At 63.4% G+C, this 16,622-nt stretch overlaps 1 protein-coding gene across 1 annotated transcript; it reads left to right on the top strand.

The window, feature by feature from the left end:
* The first annotated feature begins 581 nt into the window (after nucleotides 1–581).
* CBX4 (chromobox 4) lies at nucleotides 582–5,296 on the top strand. The gene is made up of 5 exons (XM_084298761.1): nucleotides 582–740; nucleotides 868–911; nucleotides 1,738–1,803; nucleotides 2,508–2,574; nucleotides 3,133–5,296. The coding sequence occupies exons 1-5, from the start codon at nucleotides 672–674 to the stop codon at nucleotides 4,462–4,464; spliced, it is 1,578 nt and encodes a 525-aa protein (XP_084154887.1). The 5' UTR covers nucleotides 582–671; the 3' UTR covers nucleotides 4,465–5,296.
* The last annotated feature ends 11,326 nt before the right edge of the window (nucleotides 5,297–16,622 follow it).

Here is a 16,622-nt window from a genome sequence, read left to right as displayed (position 1 = left end):
CCTCGCCCCCGGCTCCCGCTGCGGGCCGGGACCCCCGGGACGAGGCGGTGAGCCCCGAGCCTGGGCCGGGGGGGTACGGAGGGGAGGGTGCTGCCGCCCCCGGGCACATGGGCAGCCCGCGGCGTGGAGGGGCGCGGAGCCTTCCGGGGGGCTCGTCCCCACACGTGGGGACCCCCGACCACCGGCCGGGTGGGTTGGGTGCCCGCATCCCGGACCCCTCCGGTGCACCCCCCCCAGCCCCGGCCCGCCCCCCCCGGGCGGCGCGGGGCGCGCACCTGCCCCGCGGGCTCTGCCGCCCCCCGCCGGCCGCGGGGCCCGTGGGGGCCGTGCTGAGTCACGCGTGGGGCGGGGGCCGGGCCGTTCGCGGCCCCCCCCCCCCCTTCCCACCGCCCCGCGGCCGCCCGGCCCCCGCCCGCCCCCTCCCCGCCTCGCTCCCCGGCAGGGCTGCGCCAATCCCCCGGCCCCGCCGTTGACGGGCAGCCGGGCCCGGGAGGCGCCGCCTCCCTGACGTCTCGCTCCGGGATTTGCACGGGTTGCGGTGCCGCGGCGGCCGCCGCTCAGTGTCTGTCGGGCCGGCGGCGGGAGCTGCCGGAGCCGGAGCGCGGCTCGGCTGCAGCGGGCAGCGCGGACCCCCCCCGGCCCGGCCCGGCCCGGCCCCTCCCGGGCGCAGCATGGAGCTGCCGGCGGTGGGGGAGCACGTCTTCGCCGTGGAGAGCATCGAGAAGAAGCGGATCCGAAAGGTGAGGAGGGAGGGAGGGAGGGAGAGAAGGAAGGAGGGAGGGGAGGGGGCGGTGGGGGGCGGCCGGGGGGCAGCGGGGGGGCAGCGGGGCCAGCTGACGCCGTGTCTTTGCCTCCCGCGCTCCGCAGGGCAGAGTGGAGTACCTGGTGAAATGGAGGGGCTGGTCGCCCAAGTGAGTACCGAGCGGCGGCGGGGCAGGGGCGGCGGGCAGGGGGGCTGCCGGCCCGGCCCGCCCGTGGGGTCTCCCCCCGGCCCCGCCGCGCTCCGCGCCCCGGCGAGGCCCCGGCGAGGGCGGCGGGAGGCGGCGGCGGGGCCCGGCGGCGGCGGCGGGCGCGGAGCGAGGCAGGCAGGCGGCGGCTGATGTGCACCAGAAAATGGCTCCTTCCCCCTTTCCCTCCTCGGGAGCCAGGCTCCATATTGCAGAAGCGAGCGGGGGGGGCAAGGGGGGGGGCGGGGGGGAAGGGGGAATAATCGCCAAAACCAAAGGCGCAGCCCCGCAGCCCCGGGGCGGGCGGGCGGGCGGTGGCGGGGCTGCCCCGGGAGCCGCCGCCGAGGCGGAGGCACCGGCCGCCGGAGCGAGGGCGGCCGCTGCGGGCTGCGGAGTATTTGGGGTTTGCATGACAGTGCCCGGGGGGGGCGGCGGGGGAGGGGGCGCGCTGCTCGCCCGGACTCCGCCGCCGGGTCCCTCCTCCGCGCCGGGGCCGCTTTAATGGGTCCAGGAAAGGGGATTTGGAAAATTTCATCATGACATGCTTAGAATTCCTCCGGAATAATAACTGCGCTAAATAAACAGTTCCGTCCCCGTGCCCCCCCCACACACACACCCCCTCCTCCCCCGCCCATCCCCCTCCCCGGGGACCCGGGCCCTGGGCGCGAGCCCCGAAACGGGCCCGGGGCTCCGGCAGGGACCGGCCCCGGTCGCTGCGCCCCTGCCCGGGACCCCGGCCCCCGCCCGGCGGGCCCCGCGGCTGACGGCTGCCCTTCTCCCCTCCCGCAAGATACAACACGTGGGAGCCCGAGGAGAACATCCTGGACCCCCGGCTGCTGATCGCCTTCCAGAACAGGTGAGCCGCGGGAGGGGGGGGGGGGGCTCGGTGGGGGCTGCGGGCACCCGCGCCCCGTGCCCGCCCGTGCAATTGCAGATGCGTCACGGAGCCGACCGGGGGCCGCGGCAGGGGCGGGCAGCGGCGGGCGCGGGACGGGCCCGGGGGCGCGGCCCCGGCGGGGCGGGCGGGCGGCGCGGGGCCGCCGGGAGCCGCCTCCGGTTCAAGGTCCCCCCGCGCCGCGCTCCCCCCACGCCGCGCCTTGCGCTCCTGCCTGCCCGGGGATTTGATGCCTGCGAGCGAAGGAGGCGGCGCTGCTGCTGCTGCTGCTGCTGCGCTTGAACTGGCTTTTTTTTTTGCTTTTTTTTTTTTTTTTTTTTTTTTTCTTTCCGTGCATTTATTTCCTGTAGTATTTTGGCGCAAACTGTAAACTTCAGCCCCTTGCTGCAGCGGGGGGAGGAGGCAGCGGGGAAGTCGCCTCGCGAGGCGCGTCCTGCCCCAGCAGCCCAGCCCGGCTGTGCCCCTGTCCCACCGCATCCTGCAGGACCCCGTGCAGCAGCCCTGCACCTGCAGATCCCGGTTCCACCCCCTTCCCCTTCACACCCACTCGCTGTGCCCATATGGGGTCCTTGGCACCGCAGGAGCTGCATGCATGGGGCACAGGTGAGCACGTCCTGGGGGTCTGTGGGGTCTGTGGGCCTCACCGTGGCTCTGTGTTCCTGCAGAGAGCGGCAGGAGCAGCTGATGGGATACCGCAAGCGGGGGCCCAAGCCAAAGCCGCTCGTCATGCAGGTAAGTGCAGGGGGAGCCCAGCCCCACACTCCTGGGCAGCCTGTTTGCAGTGCCACGTGTCCCCAGGGAGCCGCTTGCAGCGGGTTTCATCATGCAGAGGAGCTGTTGTGTGCAGCCTGGCGCTTGGCAGTGCCGTGGGGACGCGTGTCCCCAGCGCTGAGCTCATCAGGAGCTCCCAGCCCCAGGGGTGGACGATGCAGCCCTCCACCCCCCCCCCCTCCCCAGGGCTGCAGGGCAGACCCACGGCACCAGCAGCTGGGCGGCATTAGCAGGCTGCTCGCAAGCTGTGCAGCAGCAGCCCTGTTTGGTCCCCGTTCCCAGACAGCTGATTGAAGGGTGCTTTTCTTCTTTTCATTGCTTCATTAATCTGGAGCAATGCACGGCCTGTAAGTGGGAGCGGGCTGGGGCTCTGCGGCGCACCGAGCGTGCCGTGCTGCAGCCCAGCGAGAGGAGCCACGGGAGGGGTGGGCGCTGCACAGCAGCCCCCGGTGCCTGCCGGAGCACCGGGGCCCTGCTCTGGGTCCCTGGCTGACCTCAGCCCTTGGCTTTGCGTTGCAGCTTCCCTCCTTTGCCCGCCGCTCGAACATCCTGACGGGGCTGCAGGACCCTGCTGTGGACACCAGGCCAAAGCTGGACCTCGGCTCCTCCGGCAAGAGCCAGCAGCACCAGTATGAACTCAACAGCAAGAAGCACCACCAGTACCAGCCCAATGGCAAGGAGAGCAGCATGAAGCACCAGTCCCACAGCAAAGGCAAGTATTACTACCAGCTGAACAGCAAGAAGCACCACCACTACCAGCCGGACCCCAAGATGTACGAGCCCCATTACCAGCCCAGCAGCAAGGAGCCACAGAGCCAGGCCTGCTTGGACAGTAACAAGAGCCCCTTGGTCGCCCATCCGGACAAGTGGGCGCACGGCCCTGCCAAAAACTTGCTGGGCCCAGTCAAGAACCTCACTGCCGAGAGCAAGAACGGGGCTGAGAAGAACATGTCCAGTGGTACCGGGCCCCCCCCTCGGGACAGGGTGACGAGCAACGGCCTCGGGGGCAAGATGAAGATCGTCAAGAACAAAAACAAGAACGGGCGCATCGTGATCGTCATGAGCAAGTACATGGAGAACGGCATGCAGGCGGTGAAGATCAAGTCCGGGGAGGCGCCCCGGAAGCGGGCCACGGAGGAGAGGACTCCTAAGAAGGGTGGGGAAGAGAAGCTGGAGGCTTGGAGGAAGCCGGGGGAGGAGAGGGTGGTGGGCAGCAATGCCCTGGGCGCTGCAGAGGCCGAGGGCAGGCAGCCCCCCGTGGAGCTGGAGGAGAGCCCCAGGAAGCCTCCCCCGGCCAAGGAGCTGCCCCTTCCTCCGGCGGAGCAGCCCCTGCAGCTCACCACCAAGCCGGACCTCGTGCCCTGGTCCCTGAGCCCCGGGCAGGAGCACAGCCCGTCCTCCATGGGACTGAACCTCTCCAGCCCGGGCGCCCGCAAGCGCTGCCTGTCGGAGCCGCACGGGGACCGGGAGCCAGGCAAGAAGCGCCTGACGTCCCGGAGCATCAGTGCCCCCACCTGCCTCAGCCCTCCCGGCCCCGAGCGGCCGGAGGCGCCCGCCGCTGCCCAGCCAGAGGTCATCCTGCTGGATTCGGACCTGGACGAGCCCATAGACTTGCGCTGCGTGAAGCCGCGGGCGGAGGGCGAGCCGGCCCTGGCGCAGGTGAAGCCGGAGGTGCCACCGGTGCCGGCCGAGAAGCCGGCTGCGGAGCCACCGCAGCCCCGGGAGGCTGCGGAGGAGGAGGAGGAGGCCGAGTCCCTGCAGGAATTCAAGCCCTTCTTTGGGAATATAATTATCACAGACGTGACCGCAAACTGCCTGACCGTGACCTTCAAGGAGTACGTGACGGTGTGAGGTGGCCGGTGGCTGCTCCCCATGGGAGCCGCCTGCCCGCCCCGGGGCCACCGGCCCCACCGCCTCCCTTCAAGGTACTGGTGCCCCCTCCCCGGAGCCCGTGCGGGGCGGCTGAGCCTGCCCTGGCTGCGGGGACACCGGGGTACGGTGCGGTGGCCGTCCCTGCCACGCGGGGTGTCCTCTGCTGCTGCTCCCGCCCCGGGTCGTGGGGCTGCCGCTGGGACCTGCAAGCACCGGGACTGGCGAGGACGGGGCCTGCCAGTTCCTCAGAGTTATAGTATTATATTTTAACAGTGCTAACTTGTCGAGTGATTCTTGCTCCCGTTTGTACGTGGTGTTATTGAAATGTATTGTTTGAGCTGAAAGCTGGTCGCCCTCCGACCGTGCTAATATATTTATTTGTAGGTATTTATATAATGAAATATAAAGCCTAGATTTATGGAGTCCCTAGATCACCTTATAAACTATATCAAACGAATATTTTCTGTTTTCCTTTTTAACCATTCAGCATTTGTTAGTCTCGTCCCCTTGCCCTCCTTACGACCCGCAGGACCATCCCTGGTATATATTTTTTGATACTGTACACATGTGGTGTTTCTATGTGCAAAAAAAAAAAATCGTTATCTAAAGCTAAACAAGCTATTATAGAAATTGCTGCTATTAGAAATGTCTAAACTATAAGCTTCCAATTATTAATTGCTTGAATGTAAATATTAAATGGAGATGTTGAAAGTGCATTTGATGTTCTGCAGCTAGTGTAGATCGGATTGCAAAGCCCAGCTGCTCGTAGGTGGAGCGCGAGCTGCCAGCAGCGCTTCCTGGTCCGAGGGCTGTGTCATGGGGGGAGAAATGTATCATGCAATCATTGCAAAGGACTATAAACCTTTACAAAAACTACAAGGATTTGGAGTGCATTTGTTACTGCATACAAACAGCACGGCAGCTTGCTTGGGGTGGGGGGTAGGCTGTGCCCGGGGGACCTGGAGGCACTCACAGGTTGACATCAGGGCTGAGGCACAGCGCTGGCTTCGTCTCTCTCAGGACAGGAGCAGCACATCCAACAGCTCCGTCTTTTCCCCAAAAGCACAGAGATGAATGCTTGCAGCCTGTGGTATGTAAAGGGCACCCTGTTTTCTCCTGGTGCCCCCCAGGAGGACCACGAGGTCACAGGAGCACGTGGCTCCGTGCCTGGCCTGGTGCTGGGCTTCCCTCCCTGCCAGCGGGGCAGGGGGAGGCCTGCGCTGTGCCAAGGCAAAAGGGGCTGGGCAGAGCTTGCAGCAGCGAATCTGCAAGGCTTCTGGAAATGGGGGCCAGGAAGGTGGCTGCAGGGGATGGGCAGGCGCTGGCTGTTAGCCTGACGGTGCCACTCCAGCAGAATTATCCCCAGTTTTGGGCAGGGTTGTGATTAGAGGAGGAACTGAACTTCTCCAGAAAGCAGGATGGTCCAGATTTCATCAGTAGGCCTGCAGGCATCTCTGAACTAGATTAACAGTTGCTGGAGTCTGCTGAAAATACAGCACAGGGCTAACATTTTACAAAATGGCAACGTCTGCATGAGGCACAGTGCATGGTCCTTGGCCTTATCCTGCTCCTACCCCACCAGGGCTGCTTACAGCATCTCCAGGCAGGGTCGGGTGTTGATGGGGAGGCTTCCCTCTGAACCTTGTGCTCACAGACGTGGTGTGGTGGCCTTGCTCATCTTAGGCTGTTGCTTGAAGTTGATTTGGAGGAACAGTGACTGTTCAGCTTGTGGATGCCATTTTCTCTAGCTTGGACAGCCGTTGGGGTCTGTGTGGAAGTGGAACAATCGTGAATGTAGGCACCATTGCTGAGATGTGCCGGTTAGTTTTGCTCTTCTGCATGCTCTTATGGTGGTGGAAATGGCTTCTGGGAGCTTACACCATAAAAATGGTTTCATCGTGGCTATTTTGTTAAACTTCCAAGTGTGGGCAAGGTCAAAACTGGTATCTGGGTTCATCTTGTTTCAGCTGATGCTTCAAAGTTGATGGAAACTCATGCAATGTTTCAAGATTTTCACCTGCCTCCATGGAGAGGACAGGGGACCCCAGAATCTCATCACGTGCATGCAGACAGCAAGTGGAAATAGGTGAACTGTGATTAAAATCAATGTTTTGCCTGTTAGCTGTGCTGAATCTTAAGAGGGCTTTGATCAGCACCACACATCGCCAGGAGGGCGCGAGGGCTGGGCAGAGGCAGCGGCGCTGGGGCTGGTGGAGCTCAGGCGTCGGGGCAGGAGCACACAGGGTGAGCCCCGCATGGGGACGGCTTGGTCGGAGGCATCTCCCCGCCATCCCAGCCTAGCTGGTAGAGCAGACAATCAGAAGTGATGCATTTCCCTTGATTAATTAAGCTAATGGTTATCTGAAAACAAAAATGGCATGGAAGAGGAGACGCATGCTCAGAATGCGAAATGTGATTTATGAAAGAGGAAGTGCTGCTCGACAGGCAGCGGCAGGAGCCAGTCCAGCAGCAGGGGCTGGGCAGGCGGGCTCTCTTCTGGGGCAGCTTGTGTGCAAAAGGAGAACTTTGCTTTACCCAGACAATGGTAGATGAAACCAAAGAGGTTTCTCACAACTACTAGGATGTGTCTTCTAAGCGCGGGCTTGCAGACGCCTGCCCAAAGCCTGAGCATCGCTGCTCCTCTCACGAGCAGCTCCCTTCTGTAGTGTGCAGGTGTGTGAGACGCAGCAGCTAACAACTGTTTGCAGGTTTACGGTTAGCTTTACTCTTAAACGTTCAAACAAATGGATTGTACTGTGTTTGCCAGTTTTTAAGGAAATAATGGTCCTCTGAGTGTGTGCTCTCTGCAGCTTCCTTTCCCTACACCCACCACCGCTCCATTAGCTGTAGAAGCACCTAAAATATTGTCTCTGTTGGCAGTAGCTGTGGTTTGTTTGAGGCACCATTTCCCGGAAACCACATAGCCAGATATTTCTTAGTTTAATAGTTTGATCATGTTTATCACAACTCCAGCAGCTTCCTGTGCATTGAAAGGTGTGATAAGTAGTTACTGGTTTAAAAGATACGCTCTCCACTTGGTTTGTGCCAATTGGCTGAGAAAGATGAGTGTTGAGGGTATAAATTACTTATTCATACTGCTCTCTTGCCATATTAAGTGCATCAAACCTAAATGTCTCTTACTGAGAAAATTAATGGGAGGTCCGCTATGACTTCCAATGGTTATCAAAACGATCCAGGACGAGATGGAGCATCACCACTCTCCATTAGGAAGACTGGTGTGCGCTACATTTAATGCATTTCCCAGGAACACGTTAACCTCTGTTTGGTTTGGATTTATTCCAGAGAAACATTTGCTGATTTAAAAGGAGAATTTGTATTCGTATTTGAGCTCTTCTAAAAGGGTCTGATGCATCCATCCATACATGGCCACTGCAGCTCTGAGACTGTAAATTCGTGCTGTAAAGCTGGTTTCACATTCTTCCCTCCCCAGCAGCAGTGAGACCTGTGCTGGCTCCAGCGCCGCTGTTGGTGTCCAGCCGCCTGCCTTCGCTCCCTGGCTCTGTCGCTGGTTGCACGGGCAAGAGGGTTCACTCAGGGGCTGAGGATGCTGTCGAGGAGCAGGATGTTAAATAAACAGGCGACGTGGATCTCGCCTCTTTTACTCAAAAGAAGAAATGGCCTCGCAGGGACTGGGAGAATCCCAGATCTGAACTGGGAATGAGAGAGGGATTTTCCCCCAGGGAAGGGAGCAGGGGTGTGAGGGTGGTGGGGAGGTGGAGGATTTCCCAGGCAGGCAGTGCACGCTGTGCTTTTGCTCCCGGGGGGAGCTCCTCCTGGCACTTTGTGTTTCTTTTTTTTTTTTTTTCCCTGTATTTTTCCCATCCTCTGTCATCTTGCTATGCGACGTGGTGAGCTGACTGTGACTTCGCTGCTGAGTGCGGTGACCCCAGTATCGCTCCCCTGCCGGAGGAGCTGGCAACAAGGTAAAGTATTCATGGTCACGCTGGGGAAAAAACAAGCCCGCTGTTGAGGCTGCATGTTTTCCAGGCCAGTCCCCTCCAGCACAGCACAGGCTGCACAGCGTGGCCTTGCACGTGTTGGCTGCCATCGACTGGTTTAAGTAAGGCTGTATCTAATCGGACCGAGTGCTCTGACCTAGGGTAAAGCCTTCCAAACCCTCCAGTTTTGGTCTGGCAGCAAGGCTTGCAGCAGGCGAATTTTGCCCCGTGTTGCTGCATTTTCTGCGGGGTGGGTGCCCCTTGGCCCAGCAGAGGGCTGTGAATGATGGTGGCCAAAATGCAGCCCCTGCACGAGGGGGGCAGCTTGGGGGTCCCCAGTCCTGCCCCGTCCACTGGCCCCCTCGCCTCTCCCAGCCCGCGGGGCCACCCCTGGCTGAGCAGTTGTAAATGCCTTGCAGTAGGAAATCCTCAGTCTCCTCCGCAGATAAGATCATTTGGATTCAGCCCAGATTCATACAAGATCCGTGTCGGGAAGAGACGACCACAAGGACACTGCTCTGTTTACATTTTCACCAGAAGAGGAAAAAGGCTCCGCAGTGACAGGCACTGCCCAAACTGGCCCCAAACGCACCCAGGACCTCAGTGAGCGGGTCTGGGGGTTCCTCTGCCAGGGAAAACACTCCTGCCTGCGCCGTGACGTGGGCAGAATTCAGTTAAACACAAAACAAAGCAGGCACACTCGCTAATGAGGTGCCTGCCACCAGCGCTATCTGAGCACAACGTGGCTCTGCTGCAGATCCCTGGCTTTGGCAGCACAGGGGCAGAGAAGGGGACCGGTGGGGCAGCGAGGTGTGTGTCCAGGCAGAGGGGATGGGGCTCAGTGCTGGGATCCTCACCCAGTGCTGCCGGGGGGTCCCTGCCTGCCGGGCAGGGGACATGACAGGGAAGGAGGCTGAGGAAGGATGGTGCTGGCTGAGCTTCTGCTCCTAGGAGCTGTGCCGGCGTGGGAAGCCCTGTGAGCGCTGAAGTGGTGTTAGCGCGTGGTGGACCTCTGGGTGCAAACGGGTGAAAAGAGGCTGTCTCGGTAACAAGGACAGTTGGGGGCAGGTGCTGGCGGGGGTGATGGTAGGCGGGGGTCTCCTCCCCCTGGGACCCATCGGTGCCTCCCTTCAGCAGGCCAAGACCCCCGGTCACCCGGGGAGCCGTTTGCTGGCACCCACTGAAGTCATTTCTCAGCGTGAGCCGCCAGCTCAGCTGACACCTTGATGTAGTTTAAAGTAAACTGCAAACATGAAGATTTATTTTTATCGAAGGAGCAGGCATATAAACCATGCTGTGCGACACAGCGCAGCCTGGTAGGAAGTGCCCTGAATTTCAGGAGTTGTGACTTCGGCATGCTCGGCCATGTGTTGTCCCTTGCTGGCCCTGCTAATAGCAGGCACATGGTGTTTTAAGGGGTGAGCAGAGAGAAAAATTAATCACCAACTGCCAGACCCCCGGGGTGTCCATTGAACACCAGCACCCCCTGTGCAAGGGGCAGCCCTGGCACCTTTTGGAGTGGTGCTTCCTGACCTGGGCAAGCTGCTGAGATGCGGCACAGCCAGCGTTGGAGGCTCTGTGCCCCAGAGAGGCCCTGGGAAGGGAGGCACGGCTGCACCCCTGCTCTCCGTGGGCTGTAAAACACTGCCACGGCCCCAGAGGGGATGCAGCCTCTGTGGCATGGGCATGCTTCAGGCAGAAGCACCTATTTGAGGTAAGAAAGGGAATAAGCTAAGCCTTTGAGAAGTGTTGCTGTTGTACTGCAGCATACGGGGCAGAAAAATATCACTGATACAGAAAGTAAATTAAACAGACAGTTATTATTATAAAATGCATTAGCAGGCAGTGTGAACGGAGGGGCTGAAGCTTTAACAAGTGTGTATTTAATACTGGGCACCAAGACTGTGCTGAGCAGGAATTACTGCGCTGGTGTGGAGCCACATCTCCTTGTCTCCTGGAGCTATTGGTTGCTCATCTTCTTCTGCAGTGGGGACAAGACCAAGATTTATATCACCAGGAAACAAGGCATTTGGTAACAGCCATGAGACGAGCCACAGCTAGCTCTTGCAGGAGCACCCCGTCCCACCTGGAGCTGCACCAGAAGGGCCCTGGGCCAGCCTCGGTTGCTCCCTTCCCCTCTTGCTGCGCAGCACAGGGAGCGCTTTTCTCTCACGAAACACAAGAATAGGAAAACCAAGATGACTCAGACTTCAAAAGTTACCTCTTGGCTGAAACTAAAGATGGAAAATTGCAGACCACAAGCTGGTCTGAGAGAGTTGTGAGCACCAGAGGCTGGCGTGGAAAGTAGGACTCAGCGTTTCCCTTCTGTCAGGTGCTGGCGGTGGCTGGCGAGCGTGGCATGCACTAGCCCCAGGGCAGGCAGGTGGGACACAGCCAGACGATGCTTCACGGTGCTGTGCTGCACTGGGATAATCTCCACAGGACCCACAAGGGGATCACCAGCCCCAAGGTAGGAATGGCTCCAAGCAGCATGAGAGACTGCAAAGCTCTTCTCAGGACCCGGGCGCACATGGCCCACGCTGCAGAAAGGACCAGCTTCTGCAGGAAGGAAAGAAGAGTGTGGTGTGTGGGCTCTGCCATGCTGCCAGGGCCACCCCCAAAAAGGCTGGGGATGGGGAACGCAGCACTGCACAGGGAACCTGCTCAGGAGGGGGCTCCCCTGGACTGTGGGGGTCCTGCTGGGGCACTGGGAGCCCCCGCGCTGCCCCCAGGCAGGGCAGGTGGTGCTGGTGGCCCATGAGGAGATCCCAGAGATGCCCCTTGTGGAAGTCTAGGCGTTGGGATTTCAGAGGTTGGGGGCTGGGAGGGTTCTCTGTCTCTCAGCAGTGAATTTTTGTTACCTGCCCTGATATTTCTCTTGCTTTCTGAGGGGAGGATGCCTGCTGGCATGGCTGCTGCAGTAGAGGGGAATGCACTTTGCACATCACCATCCATGGAGCTGTTCAGAGCTCCCGATATTAGTGCCTTGAGGAAAGAAACCATTTATATTTTGGTTAAAAAATGAGAGCATCAGGTTCTTTTAACTGCCCAAGATGAACTTTGGAGAGGGATGTTTTTTTAGGCATCATGGAGCCAACAAAGCACCTGAAAGCACAAAATAAATGTTAATTTTCACTTATGTTAGCAATTCCACATGGCTTGAAAAAAATACAGGATGAAGCAGTGTCCCTGATTGTACCCATCCATTTGCAGTGTGGTGCGAGCCGGGCTGTCATTTTAACATCAGGAATGTATTTTATAGCCACTGCCCTCTGTGTCTGTTGGGTCCAGCCGTGACACTGTCCTTCCTCTGCTTGTTTCCTTTTGGCACATGAAGTCACCAGCGACAGATAAAATAGGGAGATTCATTGTGGGTTGTGCAAGGAAGACGATGTGGTGGCCAGACACCAGAGGTGCCTTGAATCTTCCTGACTGCCTGTTGGAATGATGCCTTATCTTGAGTTTAAGGGCTCAACCTGACCCTGAGCCATTTTTAACCCGAGGTGGGAAGAGCCTGCCCCTGGGTGTCCTTCTCTGCTTTGAAAAATTCTTCACTCACTCCACAGTGTCTGCTCTCCTGTTGTTTTTCATTGCTGTACCTCTGAAACCTGAGGCAGACCCACTTTTTGAGCGTTTGATGCTCTATTTCTTGAAGATGCTTTAACTCTCAGGACTCAGAAATAACTCTTAGCAAATGCAGTGCAGAGAGACCCAACAAGAAGACATCTAATCTAACGTATCACATTTCCATAGTTTGTGCTGCAAGCAGCAATTTGTGGTTCAGCAGCAACGGCTGAGTAGAGACAAGCATTATCACAGGAATTTCTTCCATCTCTCGCCTGAGTGTGTGACAAATAAGTCTTGGCTGTGGCATTGTCTTTTCTGGTTTCAGACTAACAGGCTTAACTCCTTTCTGCTTCCCTAGGAAGGCAATTTTATCGTTGCCGTGTGCACCTTCGTCCCCCCTCACCGACAATTTGCTGCGGGGGGCAGCAACCCGTGCACCCGGCCAGCACAGCACCGAGAGGAAGGGGCAATAGAAGGAACCTCGAGGGCGCGGGCTCCGGGAGCAGCCAGCCGGGGTGGCCCAGGGCGGCTCGGCCGAGGGGGCTTTTGGGGAACGGGGGGGTCTGGGGCTGCGTCCCGTGAACCGCAGAACCCCAAAGGGGCTCCTGCAGGAGGGCGGGGGGCCGGGGGGGGGCAGCGGCCGCCTGCTGGGGGTCCTTCGGCTGGCCCGGGACAGGAGGCGACCGCCCCGCTGGCAGCGGCCCGAGCCGAGCCGAGCCGAGCCGAGCCGTGCCGTGCCGGGCCGAGCCGTGCCGGGCCGGGCCGAGCCGTGCCGGGCCGGGCCGGGCCGAGCCGAACCGGGCCGGGCCGGGCCGAGCCGAACCGGGCCGGGCCAAGCCGCGCCACGGGGCAGCAGCAGGACCGTGGACAACGAGGATTTCCCGTGTTAGCGGGGGAAGTGCAAGGCAGAGCAGGCTGGCGGAATTGCCTCAGTATGGCACTGGTGAGCCCGCTTTCGCGTCTAGCACAGCCTCCGGTATCTCCAAAGCGATACGGAAACGTTGGAGGGAGCCGGGAAACAGGTAGAGGGATGCCGTGAGGCCGCGGGGAGCCTGAGCGGCAGGAGGCAGCGGGCTGGTTTGGCACCTCAAAGAGCAGGTTAAGGACATTTTGATCAGCCCGTAAACCTCCGCACGGGGAGGAAATCCGTGGACTCGGATGAGCTTTCATCTAGTAAATGAAGACACAACAGGATCCAGCGGCTGAAGTCCGCAGCAGCAGCAGCGGGGACTGGAATGCGGTGCCATTTTAGTACTGAATGAAAGCCAGCGGCAGAAAAAAATCCAGGTGGAAAGACAAAAATCTGCGCTGCCTGGCATATGTGTAACAGATCTGCTGCCATCCAGCCACCGGCTGTTACGGGCAGGATGTACAAATGCTGGGGATGGGAACCCACAGCCTGCGGTACGGGGACGGCTCCCCTCGTTCAAGCGCCCCGCCCGCCCCCCGGGATTTTGTGCACTCCTGTGAGCCGCCTTCCTCCCCCGGGGCGGCTCACCACTCAGGTGGTGCCCTCACCACCTTTGGCTTTTATAGGATTAATTCCTTCTCTCCGGGGCGTTCTCGTATTGCACGGCCGCCGTGCCCGCACACCCGGCACCTCCGGGTGGCAGCCGGGGGGAGCGGGCTGCGGGCAGGCTGCGGCGCCCCCCCCCTCCCGGGCGCTCCCACGCGTGTCCCCACGCTGCGTGTCCCCAAGCTATGTGTCCGCACGCTGCGTGTCCCCGCCATGCGTGGCCAAGGGTCAAATCGGAAGCGGCAGCGGGAGCCCGGCTGGGACAGACGCGGTGCTGTTTGCCGGGGGGCTGCGGGGGGAAAACCCCCGCTTAGACACGGGCAGGCAGCCGGGGGGGGGCGGCCCGAAGGTAGGGCTGCGGGATGGGGTGGGGGGGATGTTCCCCCGAGGAGAAGCCAGAGCGGATCAGAGCCGAGCTCGGGGACTTGCCCCGGGTCTGTGCAGCACCGGGGACTTCGCAGCGGTCCCGGCGTCGGGGGGAGCCGCAATGAGAGGCGGGGGGGTGAGGGGTAGAAGGGGGGTGTCAGGACAGCCAGGGTCGTCCGTGGCCCGGGCGGCGGGCGTCCGGCGCTGGGGGCAGGATGAGACCCCACCTCGGCAAACGCAGGGCGATTGGGGGGGGCGCATCCCGCCGCGGGAGGAAACGTCCCGCGGTCCCGGCAGGAGCGGGAGGAAAACGAAACCGGGACGAGAAAGCCGAGGAGGGCCGAGGCGCGGGGTGGTGCCGGCGGCTGGAGGCCCGGCGGCTCCCGGGCTGCCCAGCCCGGTTCGGCCCGGTTCGGCCCGGCCGGCCGGGGGCGGCGCGGCGCTCACACCTGCATTGCAGCAGTGGCGGGCGGCGGAGCGCTCCCGGGCCGCCGGGCTGGGCTCTCTCCGCAGCGCTGCATTGCAGCACTGCAGGAGCCCCCTCCTTCCCCGCGCCCTTCTCCTCCCGCCGCCGCCGTTCGGCTCCGGGAGCGCAGCCCGGGGCGCGGGACGGCCCCGCCGAGCTCCGCTCCTGCTCGCACGGGTCACCGGGCCGGGCAACGACCGAGCCGTCCCGGGAACGCTGACGTGGGGCGGGGGACACGCAGAGACCGTGCTGTGCCCCCTGCCGACCGGGGAGGTGTCTGTCACCGGTTACCCCCACGCGAGTGGAAGGAGCGGCCCGTCCCGTCGGGGCAGCCGCCGTCCCGCCCGCCTGTCCCCGAGCCCCCCGGTGCGGCCCCAGCGCCTCGTCCCGACACCAGAAATCTGCCCCGTCCCCGCGGGGCAGGCGGAGCTGTCCGCCCCGCCGGGCCGCCGGTTTTGCGTGGACCAGGCACTGCCCGGCCTCGTCCTCCCGGGCTTCCCGGAACCACTTCGGGAGCGTGGGCCGGTCCCGCGGAGACTCGGTAACGCCACCGGGACCGGCAGAGCTGCCGGGCGTTGTGCCGGGCCGGCCGGGCTCCCGGGGCTGCCCCTCCGGCCGCTGCCCGACGGGACGGTCCCCGCGCCGTCGGGGCACTTGCGCTGCCCGCGGGGCGGGCGGAGAAGGGCGGCCAGCCTCGAGCCCCGGGCGCACCGGGCAGGGAGGCTGGCGGCCGCGCTCCGGGCTCCCTCGCCCGGGGACAGCGACCCGGGGGCCAGCGCCAGCCCGGCGTGCCCAGGTCCTGCGTGGTCCCCGCCAGCCGCGACCGGCGGCTGCTGCGCGCACGGGGCGCGGAGGGGACCGGGGCGACCCCGGTGGGAAGCAGCCCGGCGGCGGGCGGGCGTCCCGGGACCTGCCCCGCCGGCGGGTGCGGGGCGCGGGGGGGGTGCCGGGTCCCCGGCCGGGGGGAGCGCCCGCCCCGGCCCACCGGGGGCCCGTTCCCAAGGCTCCCGCTCTGTGTCTGCTTTGGGAAAACGCCAGCACGGTAACAAAATGGCGGGGAAAGGGTGGGATTGTCACGGCAAGCCCTGCGGCGCTGCCCGCCCGCCCCCCGCCAGCGCCCGGCCGGCCCCGGGGCGCCCATTCCGGCGCAGGCAGCGAGGCGGGGTCCCCCCCCCCGGGCCACCGGGCCGCCCGGTCTCGCCGCCCGGCCCCGCTCCGGTGCAGCCGCAGCTGCAGAAAATGGCTGCTCGGCGGAGCCCGCTGAATCCTGCCGTGTGTGTGTGTGCCTGTGTGTGTGCGCAGGGGGGGCGGCGGGGGGGGGAACGGCGAGGAAGCGCCGAGGCTCTCCCCGGCGGCCGCGCCCCCCCGGTGCCCCGCGGCGGGGGGCGGCCGAGGGTCCCGCGGGGCGGCGGCGGCGGGGCTCGGGGGTCGGCACGGTGCCGCCCGCCGGGGTCTCACCTGCGGCGGGGCTCGGGGGGGGCGCGGGGCTCCGAGCCCCGCCGGGCAGCACGTGCCGGCCGCCCCCGGTGCCCGCCGCGGCGGAGGGGCTGGGGACGCGGCGGGGCGGGCCGGCAGCTCCCGCAGGGCGCCTCGCCGAAGGTGCCCGCTCCCGCAGGCGGTCCTGCAGCGGCCGCGCTCCGGCTTGGTTGAAAATAAATAAAATAAAATAAATACAATTAAATAAAATAAAACAGAAGCCGGGGCGGGAGCGGCGCTGCGAGAACGCGGCTCAGCCACGGCTCGGTGGCGAAGCCGCAACGAAAACTCGGCCCCGCGGCCCCGCGCCCAGCCGCTGCCCCCCACCCGTCGCGGCGGCCGCCCCCCGCCGCCTGCCCGCGGGGCCGGAGCGGACACGCGTGGGAGCGGGGCCGCCGCCTCCCCGCCTCCCTCGCAGCCGGGGTCCCGCTCCCGGCGGGTGTGCGCGGCGCCTTTCGCGCGTGTCCGCGTTTCGAGGGGACGTTCCTGAAAGGCGCCTGGGGAAACGGCGGTGGGGTGAGCCTGTCCCCCCGGGGCACCGGCCGCCGGGGGCTGCGGCTGGCGGTGCATTTCGGGGCCGGGGCACGGTGCAAAGGACGCGTCCCGCCCCCTGCCCGCAGCGTTGCCCGGCCCGAGACGCTCGGCAGCCGCCCCGTGACGGCTCGGCGGAGCGGAGCGTGGGGCTCCCCCGTGCCGCGCCTTGCCCGCCCCGTCGGCGGTCCCTTCCCCGCAGCCCACACCCGGAGAGCGCGGCCGGAGGGAGCGGGTCCCGGCCGCGGCAGCGGGA

This window comes from Netta rufina (assembly GCF_964035555.1).
Source record: "Netta rufina genome assembly, chromosome: 19".
In the NCBI taxonomy this organism is placed as follows: Eukaryota; Metazoa; Chordata; class Aves; order Anseriformes; family Anatidae; genus Netta; species Netta rufina.
Note: the sequence above shows the minus strand (reverse complement) of the source record. Positions and strands in the feature narration are given on the sequence as shown.

Bases quoted from the DNA above. Each gene is read 5' to 3' on its own strand.
- CBX4 (XM_084298761.1), top strand. From the start codon at position 672: ATGGAGCTGCCGGCGGTGGGGGAGCACGTCTTCGCCGTGGAGAGCATC. The intron at 912-1,737 runs GTGAGTACCGAG...CCCTCCCGCAAG, and splicing joins TGGAGGGGCTGGTCGCCCAA to ATACAACACGTGGGAGCCCG. The intron at 2,575-3,132 runs GTAAGTGCAGGG...TTTGCGTTGCAG, and splicing joins CAAAGCCGCTCGTCATGCAG to CTTCCCTCCTTTGCCCGCCG.